Genomic DNA, 12800 nt, shown 5'->3' with positions numbered 1-12800 from the left:
GCCCTAATTCTAGCCGCATATAACTTTCTCCTTTTGTTAAAAAAAAAAAAAAATTCTTCATGATGCCATTTTGGAGTTGATTAGCAGATTTTGGAGTGATTTGTATTTTCTTCTCCAACTCATTTTATAAATAAGGAAACTGAGGCAAATGGATTGAAGTGACTTACCCAGGGTCACACAGTTAGGTGTCTGAGGCCCGGTTTGAACTCAAGAAAATAAATGACTCTTCCTGACTCCATAACTTCCTTTTTTAAGAATTAAAAAGTGTCAAACTCAAAGAAAAGATTTAGAAGCAGGTAGCAGTTTTCTGTAGTAACATGACCTCTTAATTCTTATTTGCTCTCTTTTGCTCATTTTTCCTCTTAGTTCATCTTTGTCATTTCCTTCTTCCTACAAAATATAACTTATTTTCTTATGATTATTATTCTAATGATTTTTTTTCTTAAGATCTTTCTTCACCTCTGGGTAATAGAATTGAGAACATAAACTGAGAATTTTAAGGGGCCTTAGAGACCATCAAGTTCAGCCCCTTCTTTTACAGATGAAGAAACTGAGCCCTCATGGGATTGAATATTTTCCTAGACACATAACTAGGAAATCCTTGAGATGACCTTTGAACACTAATTCCAAACTAAAGCCTTTCATTCTCTATGACTTTTTCCAGTGGCCTAGTAATCAACATTACAAAGGTATTTATGCAAATTATCCAATTTGCCACCCCAATATAAACATGATATGGACAATTAGTCTACAGAGAAAAAGCAAATATAATTTGTTTTCAACTGTGATGTTTTAGAAAAAGCCCTGGTTTGGAATCAGAGGATTTGGGTTTGAATCTCAACCCTGCCTTTTATTGTAGTAGCTCTGTAGCTAGGATTTGGAACTGTGATTTCATTAGTATAACTTATTTGCAATTTATATTCTTAATAGTCATCTTGAGCAGTAGTATCAAACTCAAATAAACATGGAAGCTACCATATCATACTTAAGGACCTCTGTAGGTTACATCTTGACTTAGTTTTAAAATGCAGACTTATTTGTGTTTTATTTTATTTTTATTTATTTTGTTAAACTTTTGCCAAATACATTTAAATCTGGTTTCCCTGCACTGGTTGTGCTGTGAGCAACATATAGGATAGCTATGTAACAAAGCCAAGGTAAGTCAGAGGCATGATTTGAACCCAGATATACCCAGGTTATATAGGTTATAGGCTATCTCTCTACTATCATACACTGCCTTGTAGTAGCTGGATGATCACTGTCCAAATTAATTCACCTTTCTAACCTTCTGTTTTTTTAATTCTAAATTTTTAGATGACAGATTATAAACTCCTTGAGAGAATATTTCATTATTACTCTGTATTCCTAGCACTTGTTACACAAAAGCCTCATAAAAAATGATTGCTTGGTTGTTGCACTATTATTTTCCAAATCCTTCCAACTCTAAAATATTTCCCCATGTATAAGATGATTCCATGTTTAAGATGCACCTTAATTTGGGGGCTGGAAATTTGGGGAAAAAAAGTATTACATAAAGTTATGGAACTCGAGTTTTATTCATCATGAAATTCAAGGACCTTTTGTTCATAGCTTTCAAGCATCTTTTGGGCAAATCTGGTGCATGTTCACATATTTAGTCCATTCCATTTCATAAATCTGAAGTACCAATTGTGTCCTCCTTTGAAATTAGTCACTTCATTTTCATCAGCAATTCTTCTTGCCTCATGCTGAACCATCTTTGTGGATACAGGAATTTTAACTGCCCTTCACTCTTCAATTCATCTCTTCAATTCCTTCTCTAACTCAGGCCATTTTTCTGGCTTGCTTCTCACGGCCTTCTTCTGTCATAGCATTTTCAGTAGGGTTTCTTCTTCCTGTAGTCAGTCTTGGATTGTTTTCTCAGTTGGAGGAGGACTTTCATTCAGCAGCATGGTTTCCATTCACTTTTGCAAACTGGATCACACTAAACTTGAATTCAGCACTGTACAAAAATCTTTTCTGAGTCATTTCCAGGCAGAACATGGCAAAACACAATCTAATATACCTATATCAAATGCAAAACAATGAGCCCAGAGACAACAAGTGCGGAAAAAGAAGAAAATCCAAGTAGAAAAATCTACAACCACTGAAAAAGATGCTCCCAGTTTTTAGACCCCAAATTTTCCCAAAAAAGGCTGTGTCTTATACATATGGTACTATGATCTTATTATTGTGAATAAGATGCAACTTTTTTTGATTAAGCCTCAATTTCCTTCCTTGTAAAGCAGGAATACTGATGTTTTCTTTCCCAGGGTTTTGTAAGTCAAGTGATTTGTAAAGCAGCAGGGATTATGTTGTTTGTCTGTTTTTGAAGAAGACTATGACCTCAGAGAGGTGAAGCCATGACATGAACATGAATTGGATTTGAGTGAGGAGGTGCTGTGTGCTAAGTCACTGGTCTCATCTCCTCCAAAGCCATCTGGGTCAAGTGACCAGATATGAATCAGGACAACTAGAGATAGCCCTGGATATAGGACAACCAAGGTTAAATGACATAATAATTTATGCTATCCAAAGAGAATTAGAATCCCCTATTGCATTGTTTCAGAACTATCTCAAGACAGTTTTCTGACTTTCCATTTATTAGATGGATGGGAGACATCACATATATTTGTATATGTGTTTATGTGTGTATGTGTGAAAAGACAAACATGGGAATAGGTAAGTATTTGGTCTGAATATTGCTTTCTCTCTTCAGAGTACCTGTACCATAGGCAGTTAATACTTGATGGAATTCTTTCCCTGTCTTTTTTTTTTCCTTAATAAAACCTGTCCTGGTGTGGCTAGATAGCGCAGTGGATAGAGCATTGGCCCTGGAGTCAGGAGGACCTGAGTTCAAATCCCCTAATTAGCTATGTAGCCTTGGTCAAGCCACTTAATCCCACTGCCTTGCCAAAAAGAAAACTGTCTTAAAAGCTGATCTTCCTGGGTTGAAGCACTGCTTATTGAAGTTGTTAAACAGGAATAATAATCTCCAGATAAAAGTTAAACTAGATCACAGTCATAATACCTAATGTGTATTCTTACACTCCTATGTAGATGTGTTTCTGTGTATGCCCAGTAATGAAACCTGAACTTAAATCGGCTTTTAAAATCAAATTAAGTTGGGGATGAGAGATCACATAGCCTTGGTATCCAGAATATTTCTAATATGTGGTAGTTCCCCTGGGGTGTCAGTGATGTAGAAAGGGAAGAAGAACTTACCATCTTGGTTTCCCTTGTTGATTGCTGTCTCACTGGAAAAAGTCATAGAGAATGAATGGCTTTATCTTGGAATTAGGAACACTAGTCTTCAAAGGTCACCTCAATGACTTCCTACCTATGTGTCTTGGAAAATCTTTTAGCCTCATGGGATCTCAGTACCCCCCAAATTGTGATGATTTAGAGGTCATAACCTTAGTCATTTCTCTCTAGGTTACAGTTTTTCAGTAAAGAACCTCTAAGGCCTTCCCAGAAGTATTTCCTCTATACTAATATGCAAATTAATATATTAATATGCAAATATGTTCCCACTAAAATACTATTACAACACTTTTCATAGTAGCAAAATAAAAAACAGAAATGTAGGAAAAAATCTATTGATTGAAGAATGCCTAAGCAAATTGTGGCATGTCAGTATAACAAGATACTAAAGTACTAAATGAAAAGATGAATATGAAAAATACAAAGAGGTATGGGAAAATGTGAACTAATACAAAATAGAATAAACAGAATCAGAAAATTATACATATATCTGTGCACATTAGTATACTAACTGCAATAATTTTTAACAGAAAGAACAAAAAAAGGAAATAATTCTATATAAGATAATGACCAAGTTTAATCCCAGAAAGAGACAAGAAAACACACTTTCCTTCCTTCTTTGCAGAGGTAGAGGAATATGGAGATGAAACATTGGCTATAACATGGAGTCAGCTGATGTGTGTGTGTGTGTGTATTTTCCAGAACTGCTTCTATTTTATTTTTCATTTTATTCTTTGTGGCAAGGAATTGGTCCCTAGGTACAAAATGGGAAAGGAATGCATTTGGAAATGGAGGTAAAAACAAAACCAAAAGATATAAATAAATTTGTAAAGTCTTTAGTGTTTCCCCTACCAGGTGTTTTTGTATTTTTAACAAAAGACAAAGTTCTTACTCCATTGCAGAATTTCATACATCAGTGAGTGATGGGGAGGTATTTTTGTTGGACAATGGACCTTTCCAATGTCCTCAAGAGCACCCCATCTAGAAATCTGCCTATTGCCACCTTCTCTAAATACATAAGAGAGAAACAATAGAATTCAGTTCTTTTCATGACAGCTGCTTTACCAATTGATACATTACCTTTCTACATGGATCTCTTCCTTTGATTTCTATTCTGTTTACTGCTCTTTTCTCTCCAAAAATAAATTATTTGTTGGTCTATATGACCTACCATTCCAATCCCTTGGTAGTAGTAAAGAACAGTAGACCAGATGCTTCTTATCAGAGTAATTTTGACATCAATGTATAAGGCAGACTGAGAAAACTAAGCCTGAAAATCTTTTCAGCCATTAGCTCTGCCATTTACCTTTCTCAATTAGGTCACAAATCTATCAGAGAGAATAGATTAGTGGAGCACAAATAGATTCAATACAGATAAATATACCAAACTTGAATGCTTGCCAACAGAATTAAGCAACTATAGTATGTACCCAAGGAGCAAATTTTCTGTGGAGAGTTGTAGATTTCTCAGGGTGGAACAAGTCTTCCAATGGAAAAAAACGGCTAAGATAGACCTAATTTTGCTATCATCTTTCAACAATGACCCATGCCTGGGCACCTCCCACCAACTCTTTGCCTTTCTGATGATCTTGTCCATCTCCTGTCGTGTCTGATACAGCAATGAAATGCTCTGATAAATATGTGTATAATGGGGAACTTGCCAGTGTGAATCTAGCTAGTCTTTATGAGCATACTCACCTGGCTTTACCTATTCTGATCCCTCACAAACTTTGGAGAATGTGCAAATAATTAAAACCATTTCTTAGTTGCTACTGTGTGAGGCTAAGAGGAGATGAAAGGCCAGTTTCAAGTTATCACTCTGTGTTTCCTAACTTCATTCAAATTAAAAGAACAAAATGCTATAAACTTCAGAGTGGGGAGCCCTTCCCCACTTCCCCACATGACTGCTTCATAGCTAAGGTGAATTTTATACCTCTTCTCTTTGTCCCTTTTCCTGGTCTTAGTTGAAGGAGTAGCAGAAACAATATTACCTTATTAAATTCAAAAAGTCAGAGAACCAAAGGTCTAGGGATGGGAATACAGGACAGAATTTTCTAGCAGTCAAACATAATGAGGCATGACTTGCCTTGAACCAGTAGGTAACAAAGTCAATCAAGAGAAAAAGATATCCACCTGACTATACTCAATTCAGAAATGAACTTGCTAGTGAGAGGATGTCTTGTAGGAATTTGGTTCAAGTTTGAGCCCACTTTCCCCATGTAAACAGAGTTTTTTAAAGAGAAAGTGCACCCTCAGATGTTTGAAGTGACTACTTTGTAATTTCCATTATTACTGTAATTCAGACTGGTCTGAGCATTCCCAATTTAGGTCATTTTAGACTGGCTACCAGACTTTAAAACCTGTGAAATAGATTTTATAACTTCTTTTGGGGGGTCTTTTCAACCACTCCTATCTGCTGTGTCCAGGGAACAAAGATCCCAGCTCATAGCATACCTGCTGAGCAAAGTAAATAAGAGCTAACAAAAAGAACACAACAGAAAAGAGGGCAAATGCATTAGAGAAGAATAATCTGTTCAATCACACCAGTTTTAAAGAAGCAGGCAACCAAAGAGGGCCACCCCCATTCATGAAGTACAAGCCTCTGTGCCTCTGTGATATCTGAACTGGTTATAACTAGACAAGTCTGGGAAATATAATAATACCTTTTTCAGCAACTATTCCAATTGGCAACAATGCCAATCGATTGTAATTAATGAATTAATTATTAATGACCAAAAAGTAATGAATGATATAAAAAACACACTAATAATTATAAGTGAGTTGTTGGATAGTGAATACACTAGAATGGAACTAAAGTTAATAACATTTGGGGAAAAACCTTGGGTAGCCCTAAAACCATAGGGGAAAATATCACCAGTTTTTATTTAGGAACCCAACTATCTATAGAAGTAAGAATTGGGATAAGAAACCACAGAGTTTCATAAAGACTATATAAGTAGAAGAGTTAATAGGGGGTTCGATTTGCTAAACTGATATACATCCCAAAAATTTAGATATGACCTTTGGCTCCTTACTCAAAGAATCTTGAGCTTTGCTGGGATAACATGTATTTCTTCCAGCCCCAGTCAGAGGAACTAATCAGGGATCTGACATCTCCATAAGACATATGTTCCTTAGCAAAGAGTTCATATATATAATATTATATATGTGTGTGTTTATGTATATATATATATATATATATATATAGAGAGAGAGAGAGAGAGAGAGAGAGAGAGAGAAGAGAGAGTGTATGTGCTTGTGTATATCTGTGTATATGTATTTTGTGTATGTGTATATGTGGAAAGATGGAGAGAATTTCACTAGACACAACAGAGAACAAGTAGTGTTCAGAAGTTTGCCCCATTTGGAGCAAAACACTTTAACCACAAGTGTTCATTTATAGAAGAGAAATGCCTTAAGAAGTAGTGAGTCTCCCATCACTGAAGATCTTCAAGAAGAATCTACATGGAACAGCCTGTGGACAATTCATATGAGCATAAGTCTAGAGCTGGAAGCTACCTGAAAAACTGTCTAATCAAACTCCACAGAGAGCATTTCTGTATAGATAATTAAGATTGAATGCAGTGACCTTAGGATTCCCTTCCAACTCAGAGATTCCAGAATATTTTAACTCCTTCCTTTTGGGTCTAAGATCTATTACCTAACAATATATTGATTCCAAAGGTTGTTACAGTAAGACTCATCTTCCTAAGTTCAAATCTAACCTCATATACTTACTACCTGTGTGACCCTGGACAAGCCCTTTAAGTCTATTTGCCTCAGTTTCCTTATTTGTAAAATGAGATGAGGAAGGAAACCATTATAGTAGCTTTGCTAAGGAAATCCCTGAAAATGAAAAGTCAGACACAATTGAACAATAACAAATTTACACATTTGTTCACCATAGAGCTACTTTCTTTTGGTTCTAATAAAATGGCCACCTACCACTCCTCTATATACAAGAAACTTCTGACTCCAAGGGAAGACATTCTCTCTATTAAGCCTAGGTTCAGCATGGACACAAAACCTAGAAAAATAACACTATGCATTATCAATGTAGTGTACTTGGAAATCTGCTCAACTCATTCCACTTTTCCCTGTTTAAATAACTGGTTGTCTATGTACAGATTCTAAGCACCTTTTTAGAGTAGCTTGGGGCACCAGGGGATATTGGGAAGGAGTCTTTAAATGTCTGACACTTTATTTTTTAAGGAAAAAAAAACATTTTCTAAAAATAAGAAATGGTAAAAAGAACTTTTCCAAAACTTCCCTAGGTTGAAATAGCTGGTACTCTAGGTCACTATTCATTTGTTCCCTTGACTTATAAAGAAAAGATTTGGGAAAATATATATATAAAAACTCAAACAGTGAAGCTACTCTCCAGTAAGATTATAAAAAGTATTTTCTTAAGGAGTAAGCTGAAAAAAAAGAAGGAAATTGTCCTTGTTTGCCCTATTTGCAAATTTATAGGTGGAGAAAAAAAATTAGCCATACTTGAAAATCAATGAGAAATCCTTACTTCTTTCCAGAAGTGGGGAACTCTAGATAGGGAAACCAGATTGGTCCTCTTGATCAAAGCAAGTACCATATGCAAAGCACTTTAAAAATCTTAAAGTGTTATGTAAATGATTGCTATTATCATTAGTAGGAATAATATGATTGGTTGCTGAAATGGTGAGTAATGGTACTTGGTTAGTATTGCTAAATGGTTTTGATTTTCATCTTTTCTTTTTCCTATAAGCCTCAATGAGTAGGAGAGAGGGCATATACTGGAAAAGGGTGATGTTGTAAGAAGAAAAGATGCCAATAAATATTTTTTAAAAATTAAAATACCTAGTTTTCCTTAAATATTTTCCAAAAAGTTTCCTCTCTATTGCACATGTGCATGTACATGCACACTCACACACATATACACACACATACACATACATATATACTCACAATCTTACACACATACACAAACACACACACACACATACACACACACACACACACACACACACACACATGCATCTTATCTGAATCCCTTGCCATGTGCTGGCCCATACACATGCATATGCTGTTGAGGAATTTTAAAAAATCCTCTGAAAGGTATTCATTAGCAGATAGGATAAAGCCCTCTTCTTTCTGTCACATTTCACTTATATCGCTGTAATGTAAGTCTTGAAGCAGAAGCAATTCCTTCTCAACTACAAGCCACAGGAACACTCCCTAGTGAGTCAACATCAAAGGTATGCTTCATTCATTCACCAATTATTCTGTCCTTCTAGTCTCGGTATCATTACAGTAAATAACATTATAACAGAATTGGATACCCATGAGATACTGCCAATACAACAAAATCTCTAGGAGGTGGGAAGTGGGCAGAATACCTACCATATCAAAATTAATCTTGACATACCAAACACCTACAAAATGGTGGGGGGTTTTGGTTTGGTTTGGTTTGGTTTGGTTTGGTTTTGTGAGTCTGTAAGCATGCACAATTTCAATATTATGCCTAAATCCAGGTAATGGGTCACCAAGAAATGGTACTATAATTCACAGTTTAAGATTCTGAATATTTACAAGACAAGGAGGAAGGACAAAAAAGGCATTTAAACAGGATGAAATATAGGTGAGGAAAAGACAAGAAAAGGGAGAAATGAAAAAAAAGAAAGGGGGAAAAATGAAAAGAGAGAAAGATAAGAAAGCAATATTCCTTACTCCAAGTATGGTTTGGAATTTATTCTAATCCTTAAGGTAGAGGGTTCAGGAAATCTCAGAATTAAATTTTCAAAGTAAATTTTAAGATTCAAATTTTCTAAACCACAATACATTCCATTGGTACCAAATTGCTTTTCCATTTCTATTTATTTAGAAGGCTCTATTTTTGTCTTCTAGAAGTAAGCTCATATAAAGACTCACAATTAAACATCTTTGTTAAAAAATTCACAGACACCCACCCCATCCTTCAACAACTTGAACTATTTCTAGTGATCTAAAGTTATAGAATATAAATCAACTTCTTAAGATATTTCAGTGCTGACATCAGCCCATGTTTAACAATTGTCTGCTATCATTAAAAAGAGCCATTCCAACCAAAACATAACCGGTGTATTATCAAGCAAGAAAGTCCAGCCAAGGTAGTAACCAGTTAAAATAAATGTCAAATGGCATGGCATAATAACATGACCATCGGAACTGTACTAACAACACATCAGAACTCACAGTACATCAATCCCAAGAGACCAGCTGCAAACAGAGTCCAGAGCCACATGTCAGGCTAAGAGATGTCAGAAAAGCAGTAACTGTCACGACAAGGTCAACGTCAGCCAGCAAGACTCATTGACAAACACTTGCCTATGTCAGCTCTTGATACTGATGAGCTGCAGAGATGACAATGCATTGTACAAATCATGCCCTCCTTTCTGCCGGCTTCTCCAAGTCTAGACTGTAAATAGCAATGCATCTGTTATTTCAATCCCATCTGAATATATTAACCTATCTCGACCTTAGCAGTGTTCTAATAGAAACTCAGTGACTGCCAGTTGAGGGGAACCCTCATTTAAGCCATTTTAAAGGGTATCAATCTGACAGGGTTACAAATGTTACAATTTTCCCTGTATTTCATTCTTAAGAATAGCACAGAAATTGGTAGAAACTGCCAAAAATACAGTAATTTTGAGAAACTGTGAGAAAAATTCAAATTTATACTAATATTCACTCATCCAACTGGTACGAAGAACTATAAGACTCAAGGATATATTTATAGGCACATATATATGCAATATGTAATACATGCAAGCATATATGTAACATATATGAACATACCTAAATCTAGGTGGCACAATAGATAGAGGATCTGACCTGGAGTCAGAAAGTCTCATCTTCCTGAATTTAAATCTGGCCTCACACACTTGCTAGCTGTGTGACTTTGAGCAAGGCACTTAACCCTGTTTGTCTCAGTTTCCTCATTTGTAAAATGAACTGGCGAAGGAAATGTTGAACCACTCTAGTATCTTTGCCAAGAAAACCCCAAAAGGGATCAAAAACAATTGGACACAACTGAAAGAACCAAATAACAACATGTGTGTGTGTGTGTGTGTATATATATATATATATATATATATATATATATATATATATATATATATATGTACATATATATATATACATTTAAATTATATAAACATGCACACATGTGTGTATATATAATGCATGCATACATACATGCACATGCATATATATAAATGAGTACATTTAAATTTTATAAATATATGTGTGTAAATATAAATACATTTATGTATAAATATAAAATAAACATACACAAATAGATATTGCCCTAAGGCAACTAAGTGGTGTAGAGAATAGTAATAGTCTGGGCTTAGATTAAGGAGTTCAAATCTGTTTTCAGCCACTTAACTTGCAGTATGACCTGGACAAGTCAGTTTCCCCAATTATAAAATAAGAATAATAATAATACATCTTACCCCCCAAAGTTGTTATGAGGACCAAAAAAGATAATATTTATAGAGGAAGCACAGTTGATACATAATAAGGTCCTCCACTCTAAATCCATCATAGCATATCATGATGATATGTATTTCATCAACCTTCTAGACTTTAATCTCAATGACGGCAGGGACCATATGTTATCGCACACCTTAGAACAGTGTGTTTATGTATCTGCATTTACATATATATATATATATATATGAGATGTGTGTGTGTGTTCCATCATCACTTAATAAATGTTGGTTGAATTAAATATGAACTCAGCAAGATCTAACTGTTTATCTGGACTTTAAAATTTTTTGTTTATTTCAACTTTTCCCTTTACCTTTTATATTTACTTGTTTTTTGGCAAGGCAATAGAGTTAAATGACTTGCCCAAGATCACACAGTTAAGTAATTGTGTCTGAAGTCATATTTGAACTCAGGACCAGGGTCAGTGCTCTATCCACTGCTCCATCTAGCTGCTCTTAGATTAACTTCTGAATGTTTCTTCTATTTCCTGGTTGCCTCCATAAAAAAATAATCTTACTCTGGTGAATTTTTGTCACATGGATATGACTTCCTCCTAGGCTAGCTCTGGCAGGTCCTATATCAGTGTGAAAGGGTTTTGCATGGTCTTGACTACAGACTGTGCCTACTGGAAAAATATCAGTTAACTAAGTGAAGAGAGGCTCACAGGCAGCAGTTTGGAAAGTAACTGATCATTTTTTTGACCATGACAGCACAGGAAACAAAACAAAAAAGACAAAATGGCCCCTGTACTTTGTGTACCATCTACAGACAAGTTGGCCAAGTAACAGAAAGGGGTAGATTGATTATGGAATAAAACTATTTTAATCCATCAACAAATATTAATTTAACTGTAGGTGCATAAGATTTGATATCTTTGCCCTATGAACAATGAGCCCTTGGACAATTTATATAACCTCCCTGGACCTCATTTGTAAAATAAGAAGGCAGACCTTGATGATTTCTAAAGTTCCTTCCATATAAGATATTACTAGAGAAAAAGAGCCACATAAATATTGAAAGCATCACTATCGAAGGAAATTAGAAGACATAAGGAAGTCACAATAACCTGGAAGAATGATCCACAGGTTTCCTTTAGAGGTTAATAAAAGAGCAGTTAGAATTGGTTTCATTGTGTTTCTCAAATCAAGAAACTTCATTTTACAGAATGCCTTGTCATTATGCCTTGCAGTGTTCATGATTAGCTTAAGCAAAAAGGTCACCATGAAGAGAATTCTCCTGCCAGCATCTGTTGCAGAGAATGAAGAAATGGGATGCGGCGAAGATCTTGACAAGGTCCTCCAAACCAAACAGTATATGCCTTGTACTGGATCTGAGAACACCAGTAAAAGGGGAACATATGGGCATGCAAGGTATACACATCTGCTAATTCATTCCTTTGCTTTTTTTAAAGAAGTGTCAGAGGGTTTTTTTTTCCTTCCCTGGTGTTCTGAGAAAGATGTTTTGTTAAAAACTAGTCTTGAGGTCAAGGAAAGAACTGTGAATTGAACTCAACAGTAGTGTGAGAGGAATAACAGTAGTGTAATCAAAGTCATTTTGAAGGAGGTAAGGGAGTTTGAGAGCAGAGTTGTATATAGGTGAAAAACAAGTTGTAGGCCTATATATAGGCATGGGGATCAGGAGAGAGGGAATCAATATAGACAGCTGAGTAAATCAGAAAACAAGATGATTCAATACAAGTTAAAGTTGAAGTCTTTAACATTTATGGGAGTTCAAGAATTCAGAGTGAACATCAGGGGATCCTGTGTTTGGATTCCACCACAAATACACACACACACACACACACACACACACACACACACACACACACACACACACATAAACACACAGACACACAACTTCTCTTAGGATAATCTTCAAAAAGATAAAGAGTGGAAGAAACATGTAAAGGGAAGGAAGAGTAGGTAAAGGATACTAGAACACTCAGCATGAGTGGAAAGACAAGCATCTTCCTTTTTCTTGGCTTCAAAACAAAAGGGAAATTATAATTTAGA

The 12800-nt window shown here is 35.5% G+C and overlaps 1 protein-coding gene across 12 annotated transcripts in view; it reads right to left on the bottom strand.

The window, feature by feature from the left end:
- The window catches only part of MLIP (muscular LMNA interacting protein), a 490259-nt gene that overhangs the window by 385614 nt on the left and 91845 nt on the right, over positions 1-12800 (bottom strand). For 9 of the 12 annotated variants that reach the window (XM_074237220.1, XM_074237218.1, XM_074237223.1 and 6 more), the window contains exon 2: positions 3244-3275. The exons of the other annotated variants lie outside the window; for them this stretch is intronic. In XM_074237220.1, coding sequence (XP_074093321.1) covers positions 3244-3275 — 32 coding nt within the window. The remainder of the gene's footprint in view (positions 1-3243; positions 3276-12800) is intronic. 12 annotated transcript variants of the gene reach the window in all.

This window comes from Macrotis lagotis, chromosome 5 (genome assembly GCF_037893015.1).
Source record: "Macrotis lagotis isolate mMagLag1 chromosome 5, bilby.v1.9.chrom.fasta, whole genome shotgun sequence".
Classification (NCBI taxonomy): domain Eukaryota; kingdom Metazoa; phylum Chordata; class Mammalia; order Peramelemorphia; family Peramelidae; genus Macrotis; species Macrotis lagotis.
Note: the sequence above shows the minus strand (reverse complement) of the source record. Positions and strands in the feature narration are given on the sequence as shown.